The sequence below is a fragment of the Cygnus atratus genome, chromosome Z, assembly GCF_013377495.2.
Source record: "Cygnus atratus isolate AKBS03 ecotype Queensland, Australia chromosome Z, CAtr_DNAZoo_HiC_assembly, whole genome shotgun sequence".
Taxonomy (NCBI): domain Eukaryota; kingdom Metazoa; phylum Chordata; class Aves; order Anseriformes; family Anatidae; genus Cygnus; species Cygnus atratus.
The window spans coordinates 12,393,227-12,421,074 of record NC_066396.1 but is presented as its reverse complement, the minus strand read 5'-3'; the positions used below and the strand labels follow the sequence as shown (position 1 = coordinate 12,421,074).

The 27,848-nt window shown below is 43.1% G+C and overlaps 1 protein-coding gene across 1 annotated transcript in view; it reads right to left on the bottom strand.

Moving 5' to 3' along the window:
• Positions 1 to 5,458: 5,458 nt before the first annotated feature.
• The window catches only part of IL7R (interleukin 7 receptor), a 51,819-nt gene continuing 29,429 nt past the window's right edge, over positions 5,459 to 27,848 (bottom strand). The window contains exons 6-13 of the mRNA XM_050716359.1: positions 19,486 to 19,603; positions 13,780 to 13,918; positions 12,227 to 12,381; positions 10,454 to 10,608; positions 9,904 to 10,078; positions 9,365 to 9,455; positions 7,333 to 7,408; positions 5,459 to 5,962 (exon numbers count right to left, since the gene is read on the bottom strand). Of these exons, the coding sequence (XP_050572316.1) occupies positions 5,459 to 5,962; positions 7,333 to 7,408; positions 9,365 to 9,455; positions 9,904 to 10,078; positions 10,454 to 10,608; positions 12,227 to 12,381; positions 13,780 to 13,918; positions 19,486 to 19,603 (1,413 nt within the window). The remainder of the gene's footprint in view (positions 5,963 to 7,332; positions 7,409 to 9,364; positions 9,456 to 9,903; positions 10,079 to 10,453; positions 10,609 to 12,226; positions 12,382 to 13,779; positions 13,919 to 19,485; positions 19,604 to 27,848) is intronic.

Below are 27,848 nucleotides of genomic sequence, written 5' to 3'. Positions count from 1 at the left end.
CCCAAAGCCTCACCGCTGCGTGGGCAGAGCGGAGCTGTGCCACCCCGCAGCCGGGCTCATGCCTCCGCCGGCACCAGCTGACAGAAGGGGCCAGCCCAGTGGTTTGGGCTGGTTTTGCTACTGACCTCTGTGCTGGGAGCAGCAGCACGATCAGCTTTCCATGGTAAACCAGAAAATGCTGAGAGCAGCCCAATGCCGTCACCAGCTGCCCACTTTCTGTGACTTTTGCTATGATTACAGCTTCTCCAGAGCAACTCTGACCTTATCGCATAGACTTACTAGTTTAGACAGTCCCATCAATGGATTTCTGCTTCGTTTCTCATTTTTTAATTAAAAAAAAATAAAATCTTTACTAACATTTGGAGCTCTTTACATTCATCTGGTGATGGTTCTAGTGTTGGAATACTCTAATTTCATTGTGGCATCTAAGTCATGCAGTCAATGTTTAGCAGTAACCAGAATAACTTGTCTTACGTTCAGTTTGCCAGGACATAACAACAACTCTGTCTCCAAACACACCAAGCTCAATACACTGACCTCAGAGTTATTGGAATAAACAAAGTGTCAGAGCTTGCTGGGGCAGCACATCCTGATGTCAGATCAGGACAACCTGATGAAAAAGTCAGACTTCTCTGAAAGAGGCTAAAGATTTTTCTGCAAAACATGGGAACGTGTTACATAAACACCTTGCTGTGGGCTACAGTCTGTAGCCATCACACGTTTTTAACTCTGTTTTTCTCATTCCTAGGTTACAAAAGATGAATTTTTGAACTACTACTCTGGAGTTAGTGCCTCTGTGGACAGTGATGCCTACTTTGTTTTAATGATGCAGAAGTCCTGGAAACTCTGACTTTTGCTTTTGTTTGTCCCAACTTGTTTGGAAGCAGAGGCTATAAAGATGTGAAACACTGTTTAGTTTGTTGTGAGTTTGTTTTTTCCCCCGTTTCTCTCTGCATGGCACTTTCTGGGCTCCGTGATGGGGTGGCACCAGTGGTGTCCCAGTGCTGGACGCTTCCACTTGGCTTCGTGTTTCAACAGGTGGCGCCTAAAAGCCAAGGAACAGCCAAGCCTTTGTGAAATCTGGAGTTGGCTGGGTGAGCCAAGGGATGGAGCGTCTCTAAAAAGGAGCATCTGCATTTCCTAGCATCATCACTTGTTTTCTTCTCTGTTGGTATATTAGATTTGTTTTGCCAATGTCCTGTTACACACTGCAGTGCTGATTTGGGACTCTTCATGATCACAGTACTAAGGAACCCTTTGACCCCAAAATAATGCTTCATGGAAGCAGTAGGTTTCCTTTATGTTTCATTTTAGCTGGTTTGAAAAGATAGCTTCAGGAACCCGTGACCAAAGTGAGAACTAGCTCAAGCCCAGAGCACAGTGAGCACAACACTGTTCCTATTCACTGCACCGCACCCTTGCTGTACAAACGCAGGCAAGAAACACTTCTGCTGGGAAGCCCAGAAGGAGCCGAGCCCCTGCCTTGCAGACATAGCCCCACAGCATCCTCATGCCCCTTCCTACCAGGGGTGGTTTCACGCTTGGCTTCTGCTGTTTCCATCTGCCCTGCATTCAGCTGGGTGTCCCTGCATGGGTGGCCGGCCACCCCATGACATGGGGAATCATCTCAGGGGTGCAGAACAGATCCCAAACCTGTGGATCACAGTGGGAGAGGGCATGGGCTCCGCTCGCAGGTCAGGAGACCCTGGTCCCCAGCCCGATGTGGGCAGGGAGCCCTCTGAGAACATCAGGGCCCACCTGGAGGAGATTTGTCCTTTCCTGCTGCAAGGCAAAGGCGTCTTTGCCTCGCTGTTTATCTCATGGCCCGGACTTCACGGCGCATCACTTGCATTTAATCTTTCCTTCACCCTGACAGAAATGGTCCCCATGCTTAGCACCCCACAAGCAGCATTTTCATGTGCTTTCTTGGCATTTTTAATGAACATGCACAAGAGGAGGAGATCTGGTAAACAAACTAATAAACCCAGCAGGGGACAATTACCATCCTGGGAGATAATTAACATTTTTGGGCATCATTAAAATTAGTCTGCGACTGTATTAGACCTGACAAAAGACTTATTTTATTTCAGGGTTGATAATATGTGTGGCATTAGGAGATGTTTGCATTGTGCAAAGGGACTGCGGAGAGATGAGGGAAGGGAAGGCAGTGGGAACCTGACAGTGCCCAGCAACCCAACATCAGGCAGCAGAGCCAGGGCAGCCGGGCTGCTGAAATACCATTCCCAGCACCTACAAAATAGTCAGGGACTGATTTTTCTGAGAGATTCATCTCCCACAGTTTGGGCCAGACTGTCAAAGCTGAAGGAGCACTGCTAACACATGCTTCAGAGAGAGATAATCCCCGAGCAGCACTGTCTCGCAGGAACTCAGCGATTGCAAAAGCTCAGCCTGAGGGGACTTGCCCAAACACATTGACCAGGTTGCTGGCACTGACTTGGTAGCAGTTGGATGTAGCTCAATGAATGGGTTTCACAGCTGTATCTGAGAGCCAGGGTCCTTTGCAAACCTTACTGCTAACCCTCAACCCTCCTCAAGTTGTCTGTGCTCATTGCTGCCCTACTGAAAACATACCTTTCTGGATAGACTTCATCATGTGCCCAAGTGCACACCTGGAAGAAAGTAACCCCTGTATTTGGCATGAGTTAGCTTATAGCCTTTGTGAAGAAAAGCTACAGTGGAATGAATGTATTGAACCAAAGTCTGCATACTTGTCAGCATTCACTAGTGTGTTACCAAAGCACCATCTTTGAGGAAATAACTTGTGTGAGAATTTGCCTTAATGTTTGCATACCCATGCTATCACAAGCCTGAGGGCTTTTTGCCTTTGCTGGTGCTGTTGCTGTGGACTCACAGCTGCACAAAAGGTTTTGGTCAATGCTTCTGCCTCCCCGAGCAGCTGCAAGCCATTGGCAGGAGGTGGGCTGCAGCCGTAAAGCACCACTTCCATGCTTTCACACCTCTGAGCTGTCTGTAAGTATTTAAGTTTTATCCTGCCTGAAGCTGGGTAGAGCCCATGGAGTTGTCCCAATTTCCGTGATGGCAGAGTAAGCCCTCTCCTGATAGATGTACATAAGAAGACAGAAGATCAACACAAATAGGTCATGCAAATAGCCATGTCCTTTTAATACAGTAAATACATTATAAAACCAAGGTTACAAGTTATCTAATTAAATAAAATCATTAGACACAGAGAATAAGATTGTTTAAACATAGCAGCTATGCAAAAATATGAGGACTACACAGGAAAAATATAACTATTTCAGAGTGATTACAGTAAATAAACACGAGATTGCCGGTTCTTTTTCTGTATTAAAGAAATACAGAGAAATTGTTTATATTCTGTATTCTGTATGTATTCTGTATACCCTTCTGGACAAGCAGAAAGACTATTAGATGTCGATACCTTACTGCTTAAATAGTGCAAATAGACATTGGTGATGGCACTTGTATCCATTAAAAATGTATGTATGAGCTCAGAACAAGCATAGCACATACTGTACAGAATTCTTCTGATGCACTTTTGCTTCTTCCTCTATCCCCTCTTTGTCACTGTGTTACTGGAAGAGGCTATCTTCCCAGTGCAGTCTCTTCACATCTACAGTCGCACTGTGCATGTCTGCACAGCATAAGCATTACCAGCAGCTATTTTTTTAAAGATGAAATACAAATATCATAAAAGAAATGAATGTCCAGGGCTTTCATCTTTTTCTACTGCATTAATCAGCCTGTCGTTTGGTGAGAAACAGTAATAAAAACAATTCTGTAAAATGTCACTGGAGTATCATGAGTCAAACTCTCTGCCACTTTGCATGCAGAGACCATAAAGTTATCCCTGTCTGAAGGGTCCCCAGATGTCAGGTGGAGCTGGGGCTGGTGGAGAGCTGTCTTGGGAGCGCTGTTTTTCTCCAGCAGACTACGTCAAATATAACAACTTCTCTGTGCTTATTAGCAGTCAGAAAATGTTCAAGCAGCTCTGAGGATGAGGGAGGACTCTTTTTACCCTTGGACTCTGGGAACATGAACATAAACAAGGAGGATTTCAAGCAGCTAGAGGAACTGATACTTCACAGTGTGGTGAACCCCAACCCCAGAGCACAGCAAAGTGGCTTGGATTTCCCATGGCCACACTGCTTGGCTGTCATGCAACCGTGTGGCTGTAGCAGCTTTGTCTCCAAGCGTGTGCTCTGCAGCGTGCAGCATCCCAAAGGAGCAGTGAAGTGGCTCAGCCCTCCTGGAGTGGCAGCCTATGGGAAGCCCCTTAGAAATGGGCACAGAGTCCAGAGAAGGGTGAATGGGAAGGGACAGGATGCCTTCCTTAGTCATAATGTTAAAGGCTTTTCCTACATTATCTCCAGGCAAGTTACAAGCTACTACTTTATAAATACGGATCTTGAGATGAGTGGCAAGATCCATGATGCTCCATCTATATTTCTAGGCCAGAAGCTGCATGAGAAAAGTACCTGGCCAAATTCGAAGTATTCTCATGCAGCCACAGTCACTGGGGATAATGCTAGCAAGAAAACATTATCCGATCAGTCCTTCTGTCCAGGAAAGTAGTTGCATGCTGTACTAATGCTTGTGCAAGAGCTGCAGAGAAAGACAGCAACATGTGTTTTACAGCCCTGATTCAGTTATAGGAAGAACTAGGAGTTTGCTTTTCATTGATTTTGTTTTGTGTTCTTGTCTAAAAAGATTGCTAATACATGAAATAACTGAAGGTATTTAATATAAACTACTAGCAGAAGTTCCTATGAACCCTGAATTTGACTCCAGGGTAGTCAAATGAGCTGCGTGCTGGGTTTTGTGTTGTTTTCATCTATCTGAAAAAAATCAGTCTGAGAAAACATCTTCTTAAAGTGATTCCATGTGCCTTTTTTTCCTGGGGGCTTTGTGAATCTCCTTTGCAGTGGCCAAGCTCCTGAATCCCCAGGTGATTAATGCTTAGGCGCAATTCTCATTTACTGGCATTTTGCAAACTTGTGGACTTCCACTGACTGCAGAGGAGTTATTCTTGATCTGAGCTGGTGTGAAAGATATCAGATGCTATTTAACTTGAATTTGCTACTGTATTTCTTCCTTAGGCATTAATACGAGCTTATCAGAAGCGTTCACTTTTATGAGAGATGCTGTCATCCTCAGCTAGGAGTGCAGCATCATTGCTCTGGATTAATCAGATCTGAAGATTAAAGTCAGGTTAAATTAAATTTCATTTCTGCTGCAGTGGAGATTACTGCCAGCAGGCTGAGAGTGGAGGTTAGGACACTCAACACTAAAAGGCTGAAGAAACCACTTCCTCGTAGGTACAGCGTTGCGCTGTGATCAGGAAGCATGGTGGAGGTGGGAGCTCGCTGCTGCAGGACACGGGAAAACAAAATAGGCGGCTTCATTATCCCACTTGTGTTGGTGAAAAAACAGCATTCTGTCATATCTGTAAGGTCTATTGATTTTTGTAAAAGCTAGACATGGTGACATAGGCTTCTTCATTGTTTGGTGACCTCAGTTCACTGCTAGGTGACATCTGGGACACCATGTCACCTTCCAGGGGCTCTGGTCCAGGTTGGCCTGAGGGATCCAGGGGAGGAGCAGAGGGAAAGTCAGTACCCTGGTCACACAGGGGCAACTCGCTGCTGTGGCACACCTCATACATGCTGGATCCACAGACGCCTTCGGTGCCTGCAGACTGGTTGCTTCCCAGGAGTCCATGCAGGGCTTCTGATGACCAGATTCCTCCATAACTCATGGACAGGTTTAGGTTGCTTTTGTTTGTCCTTGCAGGGCTCCTCTTCAGGTCTGATGCACTCCTAACCTTTGCTGGAACATTCGTCTCTGGAGCAGTTGGTGGCTGCAGAAAACTTTCCTGTTCAGCTTTTGCTCGAATGCCGTCCACTTTATGGATAAAAACGTAACCGAAACTCTCTGGGTTAAAGCTTATATCAAAATTCTGCATGGCAAAGGGAATAGCACAGTCAGTTAAAAGTGGCCAACAGTTGACAGAAAAGATGCTTTGCTAGTTCATATGATTTTAGAAGGTTATTTATTATTCCTTTAACTCTGAAAGTAACCCTGAACAGACTGAACAATAAGTTAGTAGAGAATTAGCTATTACAAAGCTCAAAATCTTTTTGCATATTAATCTGAATCTATTCTGCGGTCTCCTGCAGGCAGCATCACAGCATCACTGAATAGTGTTTCAGAGACTTTTTGGAGCCACATATCTACTGCACACCTGCCATTTAATAGAACAAGTGTGCTGGCACAGGCAGTTCCTTTCAGTTCTACATTCCTAATTTAGCTGTGATAGAAATAAAATTTTATCTTGACTTCTTGAAACACATTAGGAATCCCTGCACCACGGAACACAGGGGATGGCAGAGATGTCTTTGACCTCTGAAAATTAAGAACTTGCTAATAATCCACCAGATGGATTGCTGGCAGGACAACTCTGTTGAGTTTCTTTAGTGAAAAAAATATAGTAGATGTAGTTTTAAGGCAACTGGTTAATCCTACACCTCAAAGTTTGTGGCATTTGCCCATCAGACTTTTACCTGGCAAAGTGCGTTTCATGTGCTGTATGGCCTATGAGCAATTCTGTTGGCCATGTAAGGGGACATGAGTATCACCAGGGATGTTTGCAAAGGGTTCCCATCCAGCTCTGTGATCACAGTTTCATAGAAGCACTGAAATGTCCCACTTGGAGAGGACTTCTGGAGTCCACCTGGTCCAACCATTTGCCAGAAGCAGGACCTTAAACTGGGTTATGCAGGGCCCTGTGCAGCCAAGACTTTAATATTTCCAGCAAGCGGTATCCTACCTCATCTATGGGTGACCTACACAATGTTTAACAGGTCTCACAGAGAAGGATTATTTTCATATATCTAGACAAATTTTCCCCTGAAATAGCACCTGCCTTTTGCCTCTTGTCTTGTTGCCATGCAGTCTTATGAAGAGAACATCTCACCTACCCTCCACCTATCCTTTAGTTACTAGAAGGCTGTGATTAGCGCTGTCACCTTGAGTTTTCTCTTTTTCTACAAACAAATCCAATTGCTTCAACCTTTCTTCATATATTAAATTCTCCAGCCCTCTATAGTTACTTTGCACAAGTCAAAGTTCAGGCACTAGTTGAATTGTCTGTCCATACCCTTTGCTATTATTTGCCCATGCAAATATTAGCTCTCTTGAGCAGAATGTAGAAGCAATTTCTGAAAGATGGACCAGTTCATGTAGCAAATGCACGTACCTTCTGTAATGAGTGTTAGTTTTGTTCCCAATAGTCTATACTCACGTGAAAAAGGCAGTGGAAATACATACATTTTTTGGTTTCTTGCACAGTTGCTCCAGAGTTTTTTTATGATCAGGAAGGTTTGGCCACATAGCAGGCTTGATCCTGAAACAGCAACAGTAGACAAGGAGTTCAACAGCAGCAAAAATGAGACATGCTGAGATAACAAGAGGTTTATGTTTCATCATTTGTACTAATTCTCACCCAGCCTTAGGTGTGACTTGCATTACCCAGAATAATGGCAGAGAAGTTCCAGAATAAAACAAAGACAGGAGAAGAAGAGGAGGTATAAAGGTCACCCAATAGTCGTTGTTCTTCTGAGTGCACAAATTGTCGCAGTTAAAGTAAGACACTTCACCAAGTACTGGGAAAGCAGCAAATTGTGTTGGCAAAGATCTCATTTGCATCTAGCTGTTTTAACTGGGTTTTGCATGGTGAAACCATCTTCTGCAAGTGAAAAAAGAGGCTGTGGTTGAAGTGTAAATTTGCAGATATTTGCCTCTGCATGTTTATATTAGTCAAAGAAATGTATCTTCTCCTACTCGTTGGCCATCTTTCTCTGCTTCAGGTATCTGTATTATAACCTTGACTACAGGTTTCCTTTTACTGCCTGAATTAGCAAAGTTCTCATGCTGTGCTGCTGTGAAAACCCTCAGCCATGATGCATCTAGAGAATAAAGCCCAACTGACATTCGACTTTGCAGTGATATAAGTATAGCTGGTATAATGAATTATCAGCAATATTATAATATTATATATATATGAATACATATTTCTGTTTATATATATACTTACATGTATTTGTATATATATTTGTATATACAAGCATAAAACCCCTCTTTTTACAAAGAAAACCTCTGGATTCAAAAGGTCTCACCATATAAAAAACTGCTTTTTCATCAGTTTTATGTATTCAGAACTTCTAGAAAAGTTAGAGAAGTGCAGGTGCTCAACAGTACTAAAAAACAAGAGCTAGAAATCTCAAGATACAGCTATACTTGCAAATTAAACAGCACCAGGGAGTAGTCCCTGGTAGGCAATTCAGGTGGCTAAAATGTTTAATTACTAAAAATGTTCCCGACATGGTTTCACTGAGGCCACCTAAGCACATTCCCAGGCAATCCCCATGTATAAATCAGGAGTTAGCACATCCCAAGTATTGTCCCTAAGAGCTGCTGGAATTCAGGCATCCCTCTGGGCATCAGTGAAGCTGGATGCCATGGGCAGGGGCTGCCCTGAATGCCACCAACCAGCCCTGGGCATCCTGCCTTTCAGAGGGCTCATCTCTCTGGCTGAACTTGGGAATTTTGCGCTTCAGATTCTGATCCCTCCAGATTATTTATGTATTTGTTTATTGTCTTAATCTTGTCTACTAGCTATCCATTTCATATAAGTATATATTACTACATTCTGAAAAAAAAATTTACATGTACCTATCTACTGCTTGTAGCTGATACATGAAAAAAGCCCACAGAGACTAAGGACTGCCTGTGTAGGTAGTGTAGCTCTGGTCCCACCTCTGCCTTGACTGCTTTGGAGGGGGCTGTAGAGCTTGGTTTTGCCACACAGCTGGATGTGGACTCATCTGGGCTTGTGGCTGATGCCATCAAGCCCTTCATGCAGAGAGCACTGCCCCGTCACTTCTCAAAGCAGTACCCTGCTGACTCAGACTGTGAAAGGAAAAGAGGCAATCTCCTCTCTATACAGTTTCCAAACCTCTTGGGACTTTACTAAAACCCACAGCTTGCTCTCTTTTCTGAGTCTTGCATGAAGCTCTTGAGTCAAATATGCCTCCCGTTAGACACTGACTACGTAAGTGTTTTGTGGTGGCTTCAGATCCCCAAGGGTCCCAGCATTTTGAGCCCAAGACTAAAGTCTGATTGAAACAGTAGAGGTATGTTCTGCCTATATTGCAGAACATGTCTTTGTTTGCCTTTGACTTGATACAGAAGCCCAGAGATAGAAAGAGAATAGATCACAGGTACAACAGGGAAGGCAGTAAGACTGTCAGAAGAGGACTGGCTTGCAACAATTTTTCTCATATGAAGAGACCTAGATTACCTGCTTTCCCAAAAACTTAGGATCAGTACAATCATGACAACTGACAGAATGAATCCAGGGATGGAGAGCATAATCACGAACATGCTGTTATCTAAAGGCAAACACAGGACATCTGTCAGTGCCCATAAATGCATCACTGCTACCCACAATAACCACCTCAGACCATAAGTTAGAGATGAGAGCCCAACACTGCACCTTCCTCCCACTGGCCTGGTGCAGCAGTGGGTCTCTCCCACGTCACTGTCAGTGTGAGAGGTTGGGAGGTCAGGGCTCCAGCCCTTGGCTGAGCTCCAGGCTGGTTCCCAGACGTCTGCTGTCACCCCCAGCCCTGGGCAGCTGCCACTCACTGCATCCTTACAGCAGCACCAAGGTGACTTCCATCGTGTGATCAGGTGCCCAGCAGGGCTGGCCCTGCTGTGGCTGCTGGCTCTTCCCTCCCTGTGCTCTCACTGCTGCAGCCAGGGCAAACCAGGCAGCTGGGGTGTCCCCAGCCCAAGGACCCCTTAGTTATCTTGGACCAAAGTGCTTTTTGCCCTTACGTCTCTCCGCAGAGTGCTCTCCTGCAGTCCTGAAGCTCTTGGAGACACTCCATTCACTCCATGTGCCTTTAAAATAATCTCCATTGGGCTGCGAGCGTACTTTCACCTCGTAAGAGGCACCTGTTTCGAGGTTTTTCCCCAGTAACTTTACCTGAAGGTATGGCGATTCTATTGTCTAGACATGCAAAAAGATGCGATTACTGACTAATAGGCATAGAAGAAAGGAGCAAAATCACCACAGCAAACACTGTTACTATTACACTTAAGATGTCTCTGTTTCTTTACGGTGTTATGTCTTATGTTTCCATGGCAAAGCCCAAGCACAAATGAATGAAACTTTGGTAGCCCACAGAAGCACCTAACAAACAAGGGTGCTGTTGATCAGGAATTGTTTTGACTAAGGAAATTTCCAGAGGACAAATATTGCTCCTTTCCAACTTGTCAGCTGAAAAACTGCAGAAATGCAGACCTCAGGGCTTTTGCATGATACTGATATTTCTGGTAGCATTTAATTTCAGAAATTAGTGTAAGCTCACCAACATATACTTACCTTCCAAGGACCTTCTCCCTGCCGATAGGCTATTTGGTGTATTAATTTGTCCTTTAAGTATTTCTTCCATGAATGTGGTGTACTATAGTGAATAAGATACTCATTTGCCTCCTTTTGGTATGTGATGTTGATATTGAATGGTACCTCGGGTTTAACTGCAAATGGCAACAAACCAGGATACAACAGTTGCAGAAAAATGTTACTACAAAATAAAATGGTCTTGAAAAATAAAAGTAGAGTCCATTTCAAATTAAACTCCCTGCAGGGTGACCTGGCTTGAGTGGGGGCTGGCCTGAGCTGGGTAAGTTTTACGCTGAGGCTAGCTCATCATTATGCCTTGGTCCCCAGATGAGCTTGGTGTTGACCAGCTGAAGCAGAGCTGTGGCCAGCATTTCCTCAGGCTGTGACATTTAGTCTTGGAAAGCAGTTCCTGAGCATGCCCAACCCTTCTCTAGTGATGCCTGAAGACCTGAAATTCAGTCCTTCTTCCCAGTACTCTGAGCTGGTGACCCCATGCCAAAAGTGGTCACTGTTTGGGCTAAAGGCACTGGCAGCAAGCCAGTGGCCAACAGGGCGGTAGGACAGAGGAAGAGATGAAGCATGACAGTGTTAGATGTAGCAGAGGGGCTGCAGCTCCAGGCCTCTACCGTGAACCCACACCTGACTTGGTCTGCAGAAGGAGACAGTGCCAAATGGCCACCCTTGCAAGTACAAGTCCAAAATGCAGCCCCCTGAGCCCTGCCTAAGGCTGGACATGCCTGAGGACCACAGGGACCCGTGTTTGTGCCGCTGAGGTTTCCTGCATTATCATCAGCTCTCGCAAGAACAGAGAGCCCATGTCTCTCTTTTCTCACAAAAATGCATGTAGTCCCATATTACGCCCATTGCTTCCATATTCCCCAAATATTTAATCCTTCCATGAAGCACCATCAGTTTTGAAGGAGACACCACCAGAGATGGACCATACTGTCCCACAGACAGAGGTGGTGTAAGATTATTAAAAAAACTATTGGACTGAGGCAGAAGTGCTTTATAAGAGAAGTATATTGCTGTGACTGTTGCCAAAGGAAGGCAAAGCAATCCAGCACCAGAGCAGAAAACAGGGCTGCCCTACAAGGGCTTCTCTGCAGCCCTGGAATGAGACCAACTCCCAAGAGGAGTAAGTCCTAAGGAGCCCCTCTTTCCCAGAGCTCCCTATTTCTTAACTTAGGCAGGTCCCTAGCATGGCTTTGATGAGCCCATTGATGGGTTCTTGGTGTCTCTTCTGCACCACAGGATGCCTGAACACTTTGTTCAGACCATGGGCTCCACCAAGAAGCAAGGTGTGAAAAAGTGAGATCTTGCAACCCCACAGTCCCTGCGTGGGATTCTGGTGTGCTGCCAGGTTCAGCTAGAGTTCAGCTGGTCAGCCCTGAAACTGAGCAAGCCCTAGTAAGAGATGAACAAAATGTCCCTGCTTGACAGTTCATCCAAGCCCAGGAACAGCTGCTTTTACCACCTGTGTGATTCATTCTAGGTCCAGGTCTGGGCAAACAGTGTTATAATAAGCCAGTATTAAGCTGCACATTTTTAATGGGAGTTAGTCATCTTTATCTTTGAAGCATCACACTCTACCAACACGCAAATCCAGGCCCCATCCCTTCCTAGGACACTATTTTATATCTCCTCTGTGTTATCCAGATTGACCTCTAGGTGTTGCTCCAGACAATTCACACACACACACACATGCTAATGTCTATACCTTTATAATCTACAAAATGTTCAATATCTTACCAATGTCAGTGACGAACAGACTCCTGCAGACTCTTCTCTTTATCTCATATTCCATGCAAATATCTTTATTCGAGAGTATATCAGTGAATTGTAAGAAATACACGTCATCCCGTTTCTCCATATCGAAACACACATAATTGCTGTCTTCTTTGGTACTGTTGAGCAAAGTGACACATTAGTTTCTTCTCAGTCTTACTATAAAACTATAAGGGGCAAATCCTGCTTGCTCATTTCACATTAACTGAAGTAAGACTCCATACGAAATAAGAAAAAATAACATGTAAATGAAGAGATTAAAAGACGGATATTGTTTTTCCTCATGGTCTTTGAGCACAATAATCAAGTGATGTGAGTCACAGTAGGAGTCCAGGAGCTCTCCAAGAAAAAAAAATATACATATATATATATATGTATATATTTGAGATGCATGTGTTAAGAAAACCTTTGTATCTTTAAAATGAGCTTACTGCTGCCATTTTTAAATATAGGGCAAAATAGGGTAATGAGGAATTTCTTACTGACTGAAGTGGTAGCAAATACAGGGTCAATACAGGGAGACATATGATAAATTTTCAGAGGTGGAAACATATCTATGTGTTCTTCCATCTGTGTGATTGCTATGTTTGAGGACTGTCATAAAACTTCAGCCAAAATCCAAAATAAACCCCATGAAAATAGAAAAATTCTAATGAACTAGGTGCAAAAAATTAATTAGTGATTAGAATAGTAAGATGCAAAAAAGAAAAAAAAACGACTTCTGCTGGTTGTCACTGTGCTTTCAGTTTCAGGAAAAACATGCAAAGGGAAAAAGCAGAAGTATGCTAAAGAAACAAAATCTGAGCTTCTTCATCTAGGTGTATTTAAGAAAGGTGGAAGTGTTTCATGGTCTTGATTAGAAGTGGAGATGACTGATACGTTTGGTAATTTTTTGGGTTTTGAATACTCATTCTAGTGTGTATTTTGCATGTCTGTGTGTGCAAAGACAGTTTAACTTTTGTCTTGACCTAGATAAAGACTTTTTCAGTGGAAAATAAGACTTCTCATGAAATAATTTACAGTGGAAAGGATCTGCCTCTTCAAAATCATTCCTACTATTTACTTGATAAGTCTGGGTTTGCTTTTTCTTACTCTTTTTTTTTTTTCTTCCTTTTTGTTTTGTTTTGTTCTTGTTGTTTTGTTGTTGTTTTTGGTTTTGGTTTTGTTTTTTAAAATATCATTTAATTTAAAGGAAAAATGCTTTCGTCTTATGCTCAGTTTCACCAGAAACAACAGAGTTTCCAGAGCAACAGGAGCAAGATGAGGACTATTGGAGACATTATAATACCCTTCGTAGATCCTTCCATCTGATTTTTCTTTCTTCTTGTGGGTTAGATTCTGCTTCAGTAAGCTCTTCTTCTTTGCTAAATATAGTATTCAAACCTGGTAAAATGCTCTGAAACAGAATTTAGTCTCACTTTTCCACTCCTGTTTCCCAGCATTTGGCAGTGTGACTAACCATTCTTTAGCATCTATCTTTCCAGAAGTTTACCAAAGTACAGACTGACAGCACTTACCACACAGCCAGGGTATAGTTAGTGTTGTGAGGAGGCATCTCTGTAAAATTGCAGGTCAGGCTGCTGTAGGAATCCTTAAATTCCAGCTGGCTGAAGCAGTCAACGTCAAAGTTGCCCGGTTCGTCATCTTCAAAGGTCCCTAGGGAGAGATTCACACAATGGTACTTGAAGCAAACCAGCGTGTGTATTCAGTCTGCAGCTCCATTGTAAAGGAGGTTGTTTCTTTGTGTGGTTGCCTAAAAGGAAGAGGATCAGCCTACCTGTTTTGTAAGAAGCAAAGCAAGCTTGTTCAAAATGAAATTAAAAGCCACTTGCACCTTTCAAGGTTGCTCTCCATGCATGCCTATGAAGCCCACCCACTTAACATGCACAAGGATATATACTGCATCACCGGCCTGTGAACTATAAAATGATTTTGCATCACAGATGGTTCAGCCAGACATGACACCCCATGTCTGTGCTATTCTGTTAATCATGAGCAAACACGGGTGCTAATGTTGTCCTTTAAACCTCTGTGAGATATAAATATATAAAATATATTGTCCACTCTGCAGTCCAATTCTAATTCCTCCTATGTTTGAGCCAGGGGAATTCTCACTTTAAAAGTTATGGATGATTTTTATACCAAGAAAAATCAGGACCTGCCCTGGCTGAAATCATCTCAGAACTTTTTCAAACAGGTTTTCCTATTAGGAACCACAAAATGCTGCTATCCTTGGACACGTAAAGGGGAGCAATGGGAGCAATACACATTCATGATGCCTGTTGTAAAGCAGAATAGTCATGTCAAGGACCAAAACACTCCTGAAAACAAACAGCACAGGAACACACACTGGGGGATATACTGTGCACAGTTACTGCCAGAGGTGTTTGGGGCTGATGCTCAGGGCTAACGTCTGCTCAAGAGCAAGGGCTAGTTTCAACAGGACTTATTTGTGTGGGAATTTCAGCTCAGGACAGCCTGAAAGGACATCAGATACCTTTGAGTCTGAAGCAGCAGACCCACAGCCAAGGTTGCACATCATTGCTGTTGTTGCTCCTGCACCAGGACCAGCTGTCCTCCCCCTGCTCTGCCCCTGCCCATGCTGGGCAGGTCTGACCTGTCCCCAGGTTCCTGGGAAGGCTGAAAAATGATATGGGTGACTTTAGGAAAACCAGAGTATTCTGGTGTCATGAGGCAATTAAGCCCCACAGCATATTTTGACTGAATTGCAGAGTTTTCTGAAATGTCACAACTTTGGGTTGAGGAGGGAAAGCTCAGACATTCTGCCAGAACACACAGCTTCCTGCAAATTTGCTTCGATGACTCATAAAACAATCATGATTTGACTAAGAACGTATGTCTCATGTCCTACACTTGGCATGTATGAGGTCAGTGAAACAAAAACTGATGCTTCTGAGAGGACTCCTCTCTGCCAGAAAATGCTAATTCAGCCCAATTTCATGAAATTTCACCCACGGTAGCCAAGAGCACAGTGAAAGGGATATTGCGAGCCCTTGAGCGGATTCTCAGGGCAGGAACGCCTCTGTCCCCTTCTACCAGTGGTTAAGGGTAGCTGTGATGATGTGTAACTCTCTCCCCTATGTCCAGGGACTATTCCTGATCCTCCACTGAATTGCCTCCTACCCACTCCTCCACGTGCCCTTCCCATGCTGTGTGCCTGCTGCAGCAAGAACAAGTCCTGGGCTGCGCCGGGGATATTGGTGACTCAAGTACTTGCATAAACAGTGTGGGGAAATGCCCATGGAGACATTCCCAATGGAAAGTCCCTCCCAGAGAAAATGATGGTCATCTCTGCTGTGGCCCAGGTGGCTGAGATCACTGAGGGGTGACCGGCCACTTGGACACTCAGATTCACAGTCCTGCTGGTGATGCCCCATGACCCCAGTCAACTCTGCCAGTGTACTGGGAGATCCACACCTTGTCTGCAGTGGGAGCACACCTGGAGATCCAAAACAGTCATGATTTAACAGAATGGAGAAAGCAGGGGAGAGTTTTGTGATTGCATGAATATGCAAGAAAAGCGTGTCACCCCCAGGTTCCCTCACACAGGAGCATCTGAGGCTGCACTGCTCCGGAAGTCAGATCTATCCCCCGAGCCAAAATTAAGTGCCCATTCCCACTGTGAGCAACCAGTGCTAGGAAGGATTTCCAGGTCTTCCCTTCTCACCGCAGGTCTGGTGTTGCTTGTCCCAAGGGGAGCTCGGATCTCCCTGAAGGAAGAAGAAATGGGGCATCTTCCACCAAGGTGGCCGGTTTGAGGGGACAACCTGTGCAGCACAGGTAGTGCGCCGTGCTCTCTGACCACCACATTTTAGAGAGAGACACAGAGGTTAGTGCAACTCCAGAACAAGCCCTGCAGCAGTTTCACAGAGGAAAAGTCTTGACCAACACAGCCCTGAGCCATCGGGGCAGATAAGTATCTACAAAAATGTATATTACATATAATTATGTATTTGAGGGTAAGGATGTTTGTGTGTATGTATATACACATACATTCAAAATTCAGGGGATAACAAGTGAGCTGAAATGAATCTGTATAAAATGAAAAAAACCACACCAACCTACCATATTGTAGACAGTTAGATACACCCAAAGCTCGCATGCACATATATATCACATTTTACACATCCCTAAGACTTCAGCTACAATGATCCAGGAGATTGGTTTATTTATACGCATAGTTACCTCAAGGCAGCATTAAAACTTGTGAACTAGGATGGTTAATCTTCCTTTATATAATAGAGAGAGACCGCTTGGTCTTTTCTATGTATTAACTTTACATATACAATATCATATATATACACAGAAAATTGATAAACATCATATTAATAAATAGCCTATCAAAAAGAATTTCTCAGCTGTCTGCTACTGCTTTGCTGGAAAGCAACTGAAATTTTAAGTCAGTCCCTGTCAGGCTGACTGCAAAATCAAAAGAAAGAAAAATGTCTTGTCTTGCAGTTTATACATTTAATGATTATCCAGCATAGTTCACCTTTGGTGCCTGGGTAGAAGGAAAGCTGACGTTACCTCTTTGTACTTTCACATTGTTGATTACATGGTTCCTTATTCACGGAAATAACACCCTAACTATAGAATATATGATAATTAAGCCTCATGAATGGCCTTAAGTATGCAAATTTGAAATGCTTTTCCTGGTACAGTTCCTCTGTGGACTGAGAAATTCTTTTTATCTGATGTACATACGTGTGTGGCCCCAGTCACGCTTCTTCCCTAAACTTCAGAAACACCACACACGAATGTATCTGCTGCATAAATGGTTGTGGTGACTCCAGCATGGCTCCCATAGCTAAGGGCTGTAAGCACAATTAGAAGTTTACAAGATTATAATGTTTTTCCTCAAGAAGCTCAGACCAGACAGACCCCTGAGCCTGGCTCTGCTGAAATCAAGGCACGGCTTGAGATGGAGTGATTCCAGAGGGAGAAAAACTGCTCTCACAGCTACAGCCCCGGCAGGTCTTTCACAGAAATGGTCATCCTTTGGGTTTGGCCAACACCCAGCAGAATGTTTTCAATCACAGCAAGAGTCTCACGAGCCTTTACCAAGAGAAGAGTGTTAGCAGAGGCTATGCTTTGAAGCCACCAGGACTAACCACAATGTGTGAAACTGAAGGCACTAGTAAGTGCCTGCAGGATCATTGACAGAATTTGCAAAGTCAATGAAGTGACCAGCTCTGTGGCCAGAGCCCTGCAAAATCTCTAGTGATGATGGCAGCAGACAGCATATCATCTTGGTTTAGGATTTATTTGGCTCAGAGGGGAGTTGTTTTCATCACAACAGTTTTGATGTGGATTGGACAAACCGAACAAGTCTGGGAAAGAGGGCCACTGATGTTGGCCGTCCTGCCCATGGCAGCCTGCAGCGTGCTGCTGCCTGCTGCTCCTGCCCGTGGCTGCCTGCACATTCATGGCTACCATGGCATCGTTTTACCCTTAGCTCCCTTAGGACTTTTGGGGTCACCACTGCTCTGTCAGGCCAGGGACAGAGCTGGGGAGGCACTGCTTAGGAGGCAGCCTGCCGCTCGTCAAAGAGGTGGAGATGAAGGCAAGTGCTGCACTGAGCTTCTCCTCTCCTCTGCACCTAATCATGGATGAGATCACGCCTGCATCGGCTGGTGGCACTTTGTCAGGCAGCAGGGTGACTCTGAGAGGCAGAAAGAAATCCAAACATCTATCATGATGTTCAATTTGTTGGTCAAACCCATATGACTCATAAGGAAATCATAAAAGCTGGTAATTGCTCAGTGGGGATTTTCTGAATCTGTTTTTCTTTAATTCTAAGCAAAGGATTAGTTATGGTTTACTGGAAGCTAGTGGTGAAATAAAGGAAAGGTCTCCTCCCATGTGCTGTTGGAAAGCCCTGAGCATTTCAGTGATGTCTGCTATAAATCACTGGTATTGACCACCTACAACTGTAGCTGCTTGCAAAATCTGGTTCTAAACAGCTGCAAATTGTACAAACAAAAGGTAAACAGAAAAAAAAAAAAGAAGAAAAAAAACCACAAACAAACACAACCAAGTTTGGTGGATGCAATTCTGAGCTTTTCTGTTTTCCACTAACGCAAAAACTTGTCATGTATTACCTAGCTACATATGTGTGTATATGTATATATATATATATATATATGTTATACAATAAATGATAACTACGTGAAAAAGAGATTTCTAGCCATTAAATCTGTGAGACAGCATAGGTACGCAGACATCATCTTCCTACAAACCAGAAAACTCTTTTGCTCCTCAGTGATGAAATTTTGGTGCCCTAAAGCTACCAGTAACCGAATGACTGTCCATGTCCTTCAGACACTGTGCAACAAGCTCTGTCACAGCCGTTTGCTTAATATTAGACAAGTAAGAGTTAAACAGATCTGAGACTGAATCTGTAAATGCAGTTTTTCAGCTCCCTTTTGAGAAAAGGGACAGCAGATTGAAAGACGGTGTTTTTTATCATTGCTCTTTATGATTTTGATTGCGACTAAATTGATTGCAACCTTATTGATCTTGATGAAACTAAATAATTTTCACTTGTCCAAACAAGATAATGAAATCTGCAATAAGCCTGAATTTAAACTGTTGAATTAATTTATAATTTTTTGGCATGTAAGTGATGAATGCTCTTAGTCATGGGCTGTGAGAAGCCCATGGTTGAGTTGCTGCCTCAGCCACGATACGAAAGACACTAGGACTATCCCCAGGTATAACTTTCACAACTGTTTAAAGGAAAAAAAGAAAGTTCTGTTTTTGAAGTGGAACAAGTTGGGCCCCACTTGACGTATATTAAGACATTTTCTTTGGAGGAAACTGCCAAGAACAAGAGAAGTCAGAACCTCGGCATCCTTTGATGGCAGGTCAGAGTGATCCTAGACTGCAGAAGAGTGAAACAGGCATAACTCCTCACACAAACACTACATACAAAAAGAAAAGATTAACAGGTCTGATCTTGCATGCTGTCTGCATACAGGAATCACCTCCTCATTTCAGACAAGTTTGGACATTGAAAGGTCAGCAGACTTGGGAATTAAATAGATAAACCAGCTCCACATACACCTCAGGTACTGGCACTGGAAGAAAGAGACTGGAGGCTAAAACTTTAACATATTTAACCCAGCAGTTGCATTTTGGAGCACTTAGCTCAGGTTTTCAAGATCATACATGAGTGGAAAGATGAACATGAAATGACTCACCATCACCATCTGCAGAAGTGCAACCACTTTCCCCAAAAGTGGTACGAAGAAACAAGACGAAAATGCTCAATACTGTACTCGTCCGTGTCATCCTGGGCACACTGCATGTGTGCACGACCTGTGTGTGCGAAACCCTCGCTTACTCACTTACTTTATACTAGACGCAGAACAAACACATTGCCTGATAAAACAACCGCAGGCGAGGGGAAGTGTAAACATGCTGGCAAGGATGACTAGTGGCAGAGAGCAGGAAGCCAGAGAGAAGATATTTGCAGAGCTTTTACTTTGAAACGCGCTTCCCACTTCAAAACTAAGGACCTTCTGGATCAGGCCCATTGAACTCGTTGGGCTGAATCTGGTCAAGTCCAGTGGGTTGGATGCAAAAGTTTCTTGGACCATGCTCCTGTCAGGGCTAGTGGTATTTTTGCTGCTGATTTTCCTGAGGAAATGGTTCTGTCCCCACATCTATTTTCCTCTCAACGCAGGTACACATTTCCAAGAAAGAAAAAAGTCTTCCAGCTATGAAAAGTTAAGTGCAATTGCTGCTTTTTATTCTTTAAGTGTTGGCATCACACAAGTCCCAGATAAGACAATGCCGACCCAGAAAAGTTGTGATTTACAGGACTAATCCTGCAAAACCCGGCTCCTGAGAACAAAGTGGTATGTCTCACTTTTTTTTTTTTTTTTTTTCTTCATTCTGTGGACAAAGCAGAGGCAGAAAAAGGATGATAAAGAGGTGTTAAATATTTCCTATGCACACTTTCTGTGGCTGCATACACCAACGCACACCAGAGCGTAATGCAGGGCCATGCACACAGCTGACTGATGTGGGTAACTACAAGCGAGCAGAAGACCTGAGAGAGGAGAGCAAGCTCCTGCATAGCACTGGCTGCACCAAGAAAGCTGCATGTTGCAGGCGTAAAGGAAACTGAGGGCAAAGTTGGTAACAATGCCCGAGCAAGCAGAAAAGTGGTGACACTATAAAAAGATACAACATGCAAGCCACAGTGACTTTTTTGTTTGCAAGGAAAGAAACCACTCAACAGAACTATGAAAGCTCAGCCCTCCTCTCTAGAACAGTGTCCTTCCCGGCAGGGAGCTGGGGGCTCTTCGCCAGCGGCACTCTCTGCCCTGACCAGGGGCAGTGGATACCCAAGGGGGTGCTTCTGGGCTCCCCCACACTATTTTAATAGGAGGAAATAGCCCCCTTTCCATGAGAGCTCAGCGGGGCTGCCTGGAAGCTGGAAATTTCCCACTCCTGTATCAAGTCCCTTCCTGGGATGGGACCCTTCACCTGACAAAATGTAGGTATTTGCAGTGTATATTCTATGCTAGAGCTTCTCAGACTTTCCCCCTGTATACTTGGCGGATAGCACGATTCATCTCATCCTAACACAGACTTTCAAAAGACAAAATCTAAGCCTCTAAATATATTTGTTTATCTCCATGGCACAAAAAAAACCAAGCTGAAATAGGGGTAGACATCTGCTTGGCAGACCTCCATGATACATCCCGCTCATGGACATGGGAGGGAACTATCCAAATGCAATGGACATGGCAGCACCTTGGCCTGACCAGACCCTGCTCAGGATGGCCTTAAAAAATTATCTGGGGCACTTCCCCATTCATACAATATCTCTTTCAAGAAATACCCTCTTTCAGGGGACTTTGTCAGCTGGCAGGACTTTAGGAGTAGTTAGCCCCTCATCTCTCCCTCCTGAGTTTCCTGTACTTGACTCCAAGCTCATTGACCCCAAATGTGAATCAAAGAGATTGGGTCTCAGTGACTTCATGTCCCTGTGGCCTACCCTATCTCATTAGAAAAGTTTATTTCAGGATTTCATCACCTGGCTTAGTAATATTCAATATCATATTACTCTAGAAACCCTCAAGGTAATTTCTACTGCATTTTCAGCCAGAAACATCAATAAAGGAGGGCTCTTCCATGCAAACTTATTGTTATCCGGAAATTACACCTTCTCACTTTAAATTTTTCTTGTTTATAATTGAGTGGGCTATCACTTTGATCATTTTTTTTCTTTTTTCCTGTTTCAGATGAAGCAAAGTAAAAGAAAAAGACTCTTCAGAAATAATATTTTGGCTGAGCCTTGAACAATCTTACTATCAGAGCTGCGCTGCTAAGGGGATTTCCATGTTGTCATAGCTGCATTTTGTCTGGGTGGGGAAATGAGGGACCACAATGAAAAGAAAAAAAATAGTATAAAGAAAAATCTAGAAGCAAAAGTACATTTTGTTTTACTTCTGGGTCTCTGCTTCAAAAGTTATTTGATTTCTAAGAGGTACTTGAGTCCATCAGTCTCACTTTGTTGTCTTCCTCTAATATGCTGGAGATAGGAAATCAAATTTGTGCGAGTCCAAATTTTAAGGTTGCTGAAGTGTTAGTACTCAGGTGAGGCTGAAAGGAGACTGGATTAATCTTGCTATAAATTTACTCTGCATCTGCCTCCTTATTCAGGGTTCCATAAAAAAGAAAAATACATTTTTCTGAATCTAAGCTTCAAATTTGACCAAAGGGATACATTTGTCTATTTTTTATTTAAAGTCTTAGGACCTCTGGAAAGCTGATAGATCAGGTTAATACATCTATCAAAAGCACATTGCTCAACAATGACAGTTTAAACAGGTAAGATTTCTGATGGTACAGCAAAAAACATACTAGTCCTTCAGTGGTGTGCCAACCTTTGTTGGTCCCAACACTTTGCTTGGAGCTTCTGAGTTATTATGAGCCTTCTGACATTTTTAGCCATGAGCAAAATCCAGGTTACAACCCACCAGTTGGGGAAAGCAAGTTTTTCAGTGCACTGTGGTTCACAGCTACGTGCTGTCCATGTGGTGTGTCAGCTCCTCAGCACTTCCCGTTGACTGTTCCACATGACCTGGTACCCTCTTGGGTTATTGCTTACATTTCATCTGTTGATTATGACTGATCAAGAAAGTAATTTACAAATTAACACTTCGTTCACTTCTTACACAGTTTGTTCACTTGTTTTTTTGATTACCCTTTGGACACAAAAGTCTGTTTCAATTCTGTTTTGTCTCCAAAAAAAAAAAAAAAAAAGGAAAAGGCCTCTGTACATACTCTAGAATTAAGTCTGCCACCACTACCTGTTTAGTAAGATGAAGATGGTAGATATCATTCTACCATCTATCCTCTTCAAACAAGCCAGTTCAGGGAGATTGTGGCACTTGTGGAAGCCCAGTGAAGCACGTTCTCAGACATCCCAGTGTGTAGACAGTTCACATTGACAGTGACACTTGGAAGATACGGGCATCCTTGTGTTTGAGGAACTCGGTGTTTCCTGGTCATATATCTATGGGTAAATTTGTGAACCAGATTTGTCAGAAACTGTTGGGCTTCTTGTCTCTCTCCATGGTGTGGCAGGGGGTGAGGGTTCTATATATTACAGAACAAGGGTGCTGGTCCTTCCGCCTGACCTGACCTGACCTGCTCTGCCCTGCTCCTCAGGGAGGTGAGAGGCTGAAGGAGAGGATGGCACAATCTCTTTTCCCTTCTATGGGCCACAAGTGCTTATTCAAGACAGATTCTTAACACCGTTTAGGTCCACCCTCCTTCAATACAATATTTACATCTGTGCATAATTTTAATGCTTCCAAACTGCCTTAATTAAGGCTTCAACACCCTTTAAAAATCTGCTGTAGGATGTTTCTATAGATTATTGACAAAACGAAATTGGTGGATTCATTCATCTCTGAAACAAAATTTATAAAATTCAGTACACGGGAATTTGAGATGTTTATAACCATATTTGTAAGTTACAGATACAGATTGGTGCCTAAGACTAAAACATGGTTATTATTATTTTGTTGTTGTTGTTAGGAAAGAGTTTGGCAAAGCTGAAACAAGAAAGCAGAATGTTGTTAGAACATATATTATATATATACTCAAGCATAATTTATACTTAGATTTATTTTTTTTTTACCCAGATATGCTGAGAAACAGAAATCTTCCAGCTACCTTCAGCTGTGAGCTGTTTTTCCACTTAAAAAAGAATTCAGATTTTTTTCTTTCTTCCTCACATTTCTCACTCTCACCTGCCATGAGAACTTGGTTCCTTGTATCTTCTTGCAGTGGAGCCATCTCTCATTAGCTCGTCAGCTGATGGACTTCTCTTTAGCCTCAGGCTCCTACGATTCTTATTTTGCTAGCCCAGGAGCAGAAGCATGTAGAAGTTGCTATTGCTTAAGGCAGCATCACCATGGACAAACATAACTTGAAGCCTCAAAGAGAGAAAGTGTGTATGTGCATATGTGTGTGTGTAAGAAACCATCTCTGGTGAAAGTGAAAAAGAATAAAATCTTGAAATTGAATGTAGTTACTTTGGAGAATATTTTGCTTCCCCCCTCACCAAATTACTTTGGGCTGAGGAACACAATGAGCAATGCAGGGTGGAAGGTATATAGTTCATTGACGCATTGTCCCAAAGAAAGGAGCCATGTGTAACAGAGAACAGAATATGTTCACCCCTTCTTTGAACTTCCTTTGTCTTTGAGATTTTGATACTTGCAATTACTGCTTTACATTTCCTACTTGAGGACTAACTTATAAATTGGTGCCACATTAACAAGGAATCCTGTTACACTGAGAGAAGAATAAGGAAAAGTTAGAAAAATATTGCTGTGTGGAGGCTAAAACGGGGGTTCGGTGTGCGCTTCTGGCATTCAAATTATATGAGTTCAGCCCCCTAAACTACAAGACTGGCTATAAGAGATGATTTTTTTTTCTTATGTTCCAAATATAGCAATAGAGCAAGTATTGCTGCAAATACAGCAATAGACAAGTCAGACTCACAGGGTTCTAATAAATGGGGTTACATGGGGCTGGCAACCAGTCACCAGTGGGGTTCCACAGGGCTTCATTTTAGGGCCAGTTCTCATTAATGCTTTCATAAATGACCTGGATGCAAGACTTGAATTCATAGGAGGTAAGTCTGCAGACAACACTACATTGGAAGGAGCAGTTGACTCCCTCAAGGTTAGAGAGGTCTTGCTGAGAGATCTTGACAAATGAGAGAGCTGGGCAGTCACCAACAATATGAAGTTTAACAGGAGCAAGTGCTGGATTCTGGACGTAGGACAGGACAACCCTAGCTATACGTACAGGTTGGGGGGCAAGAGGCCAGAGAGCAGCCCTGCAGAAAGGGATCTGAATGTTCTTGTCAACAGCAAGTTGAACATGAGTTGAACAAGTGTGCCCTGGTAGCCAGGAGGGACAACCGCACCCTGGGGTGCATCAGGCACGGCATTGCTAGTCGGTCAGGGAAAGGGATTGTCCTGCTCTGCTCTGCGCTGGTGCAGCCTCACCTCCAGCACTGTGTGCAGCCTTCGGTGCCACAATATAAGAAGGACATAAAACTATTAGAGAATGTTGAAAGGAGGGCTACAAAAATGATGAAGGATCTGGAGGACAAGATGTATGAGGAGCGGCTGAGGTGCCTTGGTTTGTTCAGCGCGGAGCAGAGCAGGCTGAGGGGAGGTCTCATGGCGGCCTGCAGCTCTCTCACGAGGGGAGCGGAGGGGCAGGCGCTGAGCTCTGCTCTCTGGGGACAGCGACAGGACCCACGGGAACGGCATGGAGCTGGGACAGGGGAGGGTCATACTGGGTGTTAGGGAATGGGGAGCTGGGGCCTCTTCTCACAGATAACCAGCGATAGGGCAAGAGGGAATGGTCTCAAGTTGTGCCAAGGGAGGTTCAGGTTGGAAATGAGGAGACATTTCTTCTCAGAAAGAGCATTCAGGCACTGGAACAGGTTGCCCAGGGAGGAGGTGCTGTCACTGTCCCTTGGGGGTGTTTACGGAAAGGTTGGACGTGGTGCTTAGGGGCATGGTTTAGTGGGTGATGGGAGACGGTTGGAACAGATGATCTTGGAGGTCTTTTCTAACCTCAATAATTCTATTACTCTTACCTTCCTTCTACACCAGCTGATGCCCGCTGCCCAGCCCATGCAGTGCATTATTGAGCAGCATTGAAAAACCAGCCATAGTCATACTGACCATTAGCCATAGCGATAACAGAATGTATTGCTTAAAATGACCTGCTGTTGAATGCAGCTTAATCCATAAAGATGAACTCATCAACATATTTTTAAGGAGTATTTAAAAAAAAACAAACACATAACATTTAAAATGTGTAAGCAGATAGGCATTAGATAACAAAAGGTCAAAAATAGAGAAATCATTTAAATATATTTAAATTTAATTATATTTTAAAATCACTTTCCTGGCATGAAACCTACATAGAGTAACTGGAAAAAAAAAAAAAAAAAGAGAAAGAAAATAAAAACACACACACAAGAAAATGAAATTGCAATCAAAAGAACCATACTGCAAACATACACTATCAAAGGTAACAAAAATATATATAATTTAGGTAACCAAGATGTGATTCGGTTTGGCATGAATTCTGTGCATTGAGGTGTTTATCTGTTCAAAATGAATTATAGCTGTCATCTCAACAATTTAACTATGAGTAATTTTTGAAGTATCATTGCATTGAGACACTTCATGCCAGAAAACCACGGGAAAATATGTGATTAAGCTGAAAGATTATCCCCCATACTATATTCAAAGACAAATAATAATCACACTTTTCCCTCCTGCTTGCCCCAAAAGCAGGGTGCAACAGCCAGTACCACAAGGCAAATATGCAGTGTTTTTTCCTGGGAGAGAACACAAAGAACACTCCTCAACCAAGTAAATAAAACAGATGAGCTACTAAGCTAATGCAGATCTGCTGTCTACCTAGTTCACCCCAAGGGAAAGGTTCTTATCTGTTTCATATTTTTTGTTTCATTCTTAAATTGCTTGTCATCCATGCAGATCAAAGTAGGCTAAAACCCCAAACTGAATATGATTAGTCTTTTTTTTCCCCTCTGGAGGATTAAATCAGTCTGTGAAAAAAAAAAAATAGAAAGGTGGCATAGTACTGAAACCTAGAATGTGTTGTCTGCCTGATGGGAGGGTTGAGCAGCAGCAGCACTACAGGGCACAGCAGAACACTGTTTGACATCCTACTGTTTCTTCCCATGGCAATTCTTTTTGAAGAATTGCTGTAGCAGTGTAGTTAGTGTAGTTTCTAATGAGTAGCAGCATGGAACTAAAACCTGCCCAGCTCTCCTCTGGTATACACTGGGGCAAATCAGTTGAAAGACCCAAAAAAAACAAAGGCAGTTGCGTCATACAAATACTTAGAATATATATGACAAAAGATAATCTAATTCAGTGGATATTTCATCCTAGCTAAAGTGAAGAAATGAGTGAAGGTTACAGCTAAAAAAAATTGCTCTCAAATTTGCTGAGCTTTCAATGTAATTAGAAAGCTGATTTCTCAGGCACAGCAATATTCTCAGTGCACAGTCCAACAAAGATTACAGGTACAGGCACCATCTCAAATACCATAAGCTGTAGCTAGGAAAGCAGGAAGCTATGTAGCATTATTAGCATACAGTTCTGATCCACCTAATTTACCATAACGAGGGGTGAGCTTAGATAGACTCTGTGTCAACACAATTCTATCATCAGTGTGGTTCACTCTTTGATCAAGCTCAGGTGTCTCTATCCTGTGCTTCACTGCATACCGTAAACATTACCTGAGATTTTTCAGGGCAGAACAGGCTGTTAGGATGACGTGGTCTGCCCTGCAGTCTAAAGAATGTCACTCTCTCATCTGTCAGGTTTATTTCTGACCTGTTACATTTGGTTTTCTAAAGACTTGAACCGGTTGAAGAAGCTACTGCACACCTGATATCAGCTGTCCTGGCTGCTCAAGAGGTATGTGTAAATTTGTCTAAACCCAACCCCTAGTGAGTGAATCTGTTGTTTACAAAAATTAAGATCCAAGTATTATCAGAAATCCTTTTCCATGCTGATAACTGTAGTCAACCAAGAAATTATCATTTTATCATATTTTTGAACAAGCAAAATAAAACTTATTGCTCAGTAAGATATGTCTTCCCGATACCAAATTTTCCTTCCGCTTTTTATGAGTTTTCAAAACTGTTCACAATACTCTACCAGGAGTCTCACTTATCTCTGTATGCAGGGTTATTATCATCACTGAGGTTCTCCATGTTCTACAGTTTACACATCCTGGATCACAACTGTCATTTTACCTACTGCATCTCCTGTTGTCACCTTCTGAACTATATGGCCAGGGTCTTACCTGACTCTGTTTTGGAGTCATTACTTCCCTGAGCTCAGGACTTAATCTGATAAAAGGGATGAGAGAGTGCAAACATGGTGTAGATTGAGACTCTAACTGCTTAATCTGATGGGACTGTTACATACCTTGGCTTGTGTCCATGGTATAGTTAATAGCCCAGCTG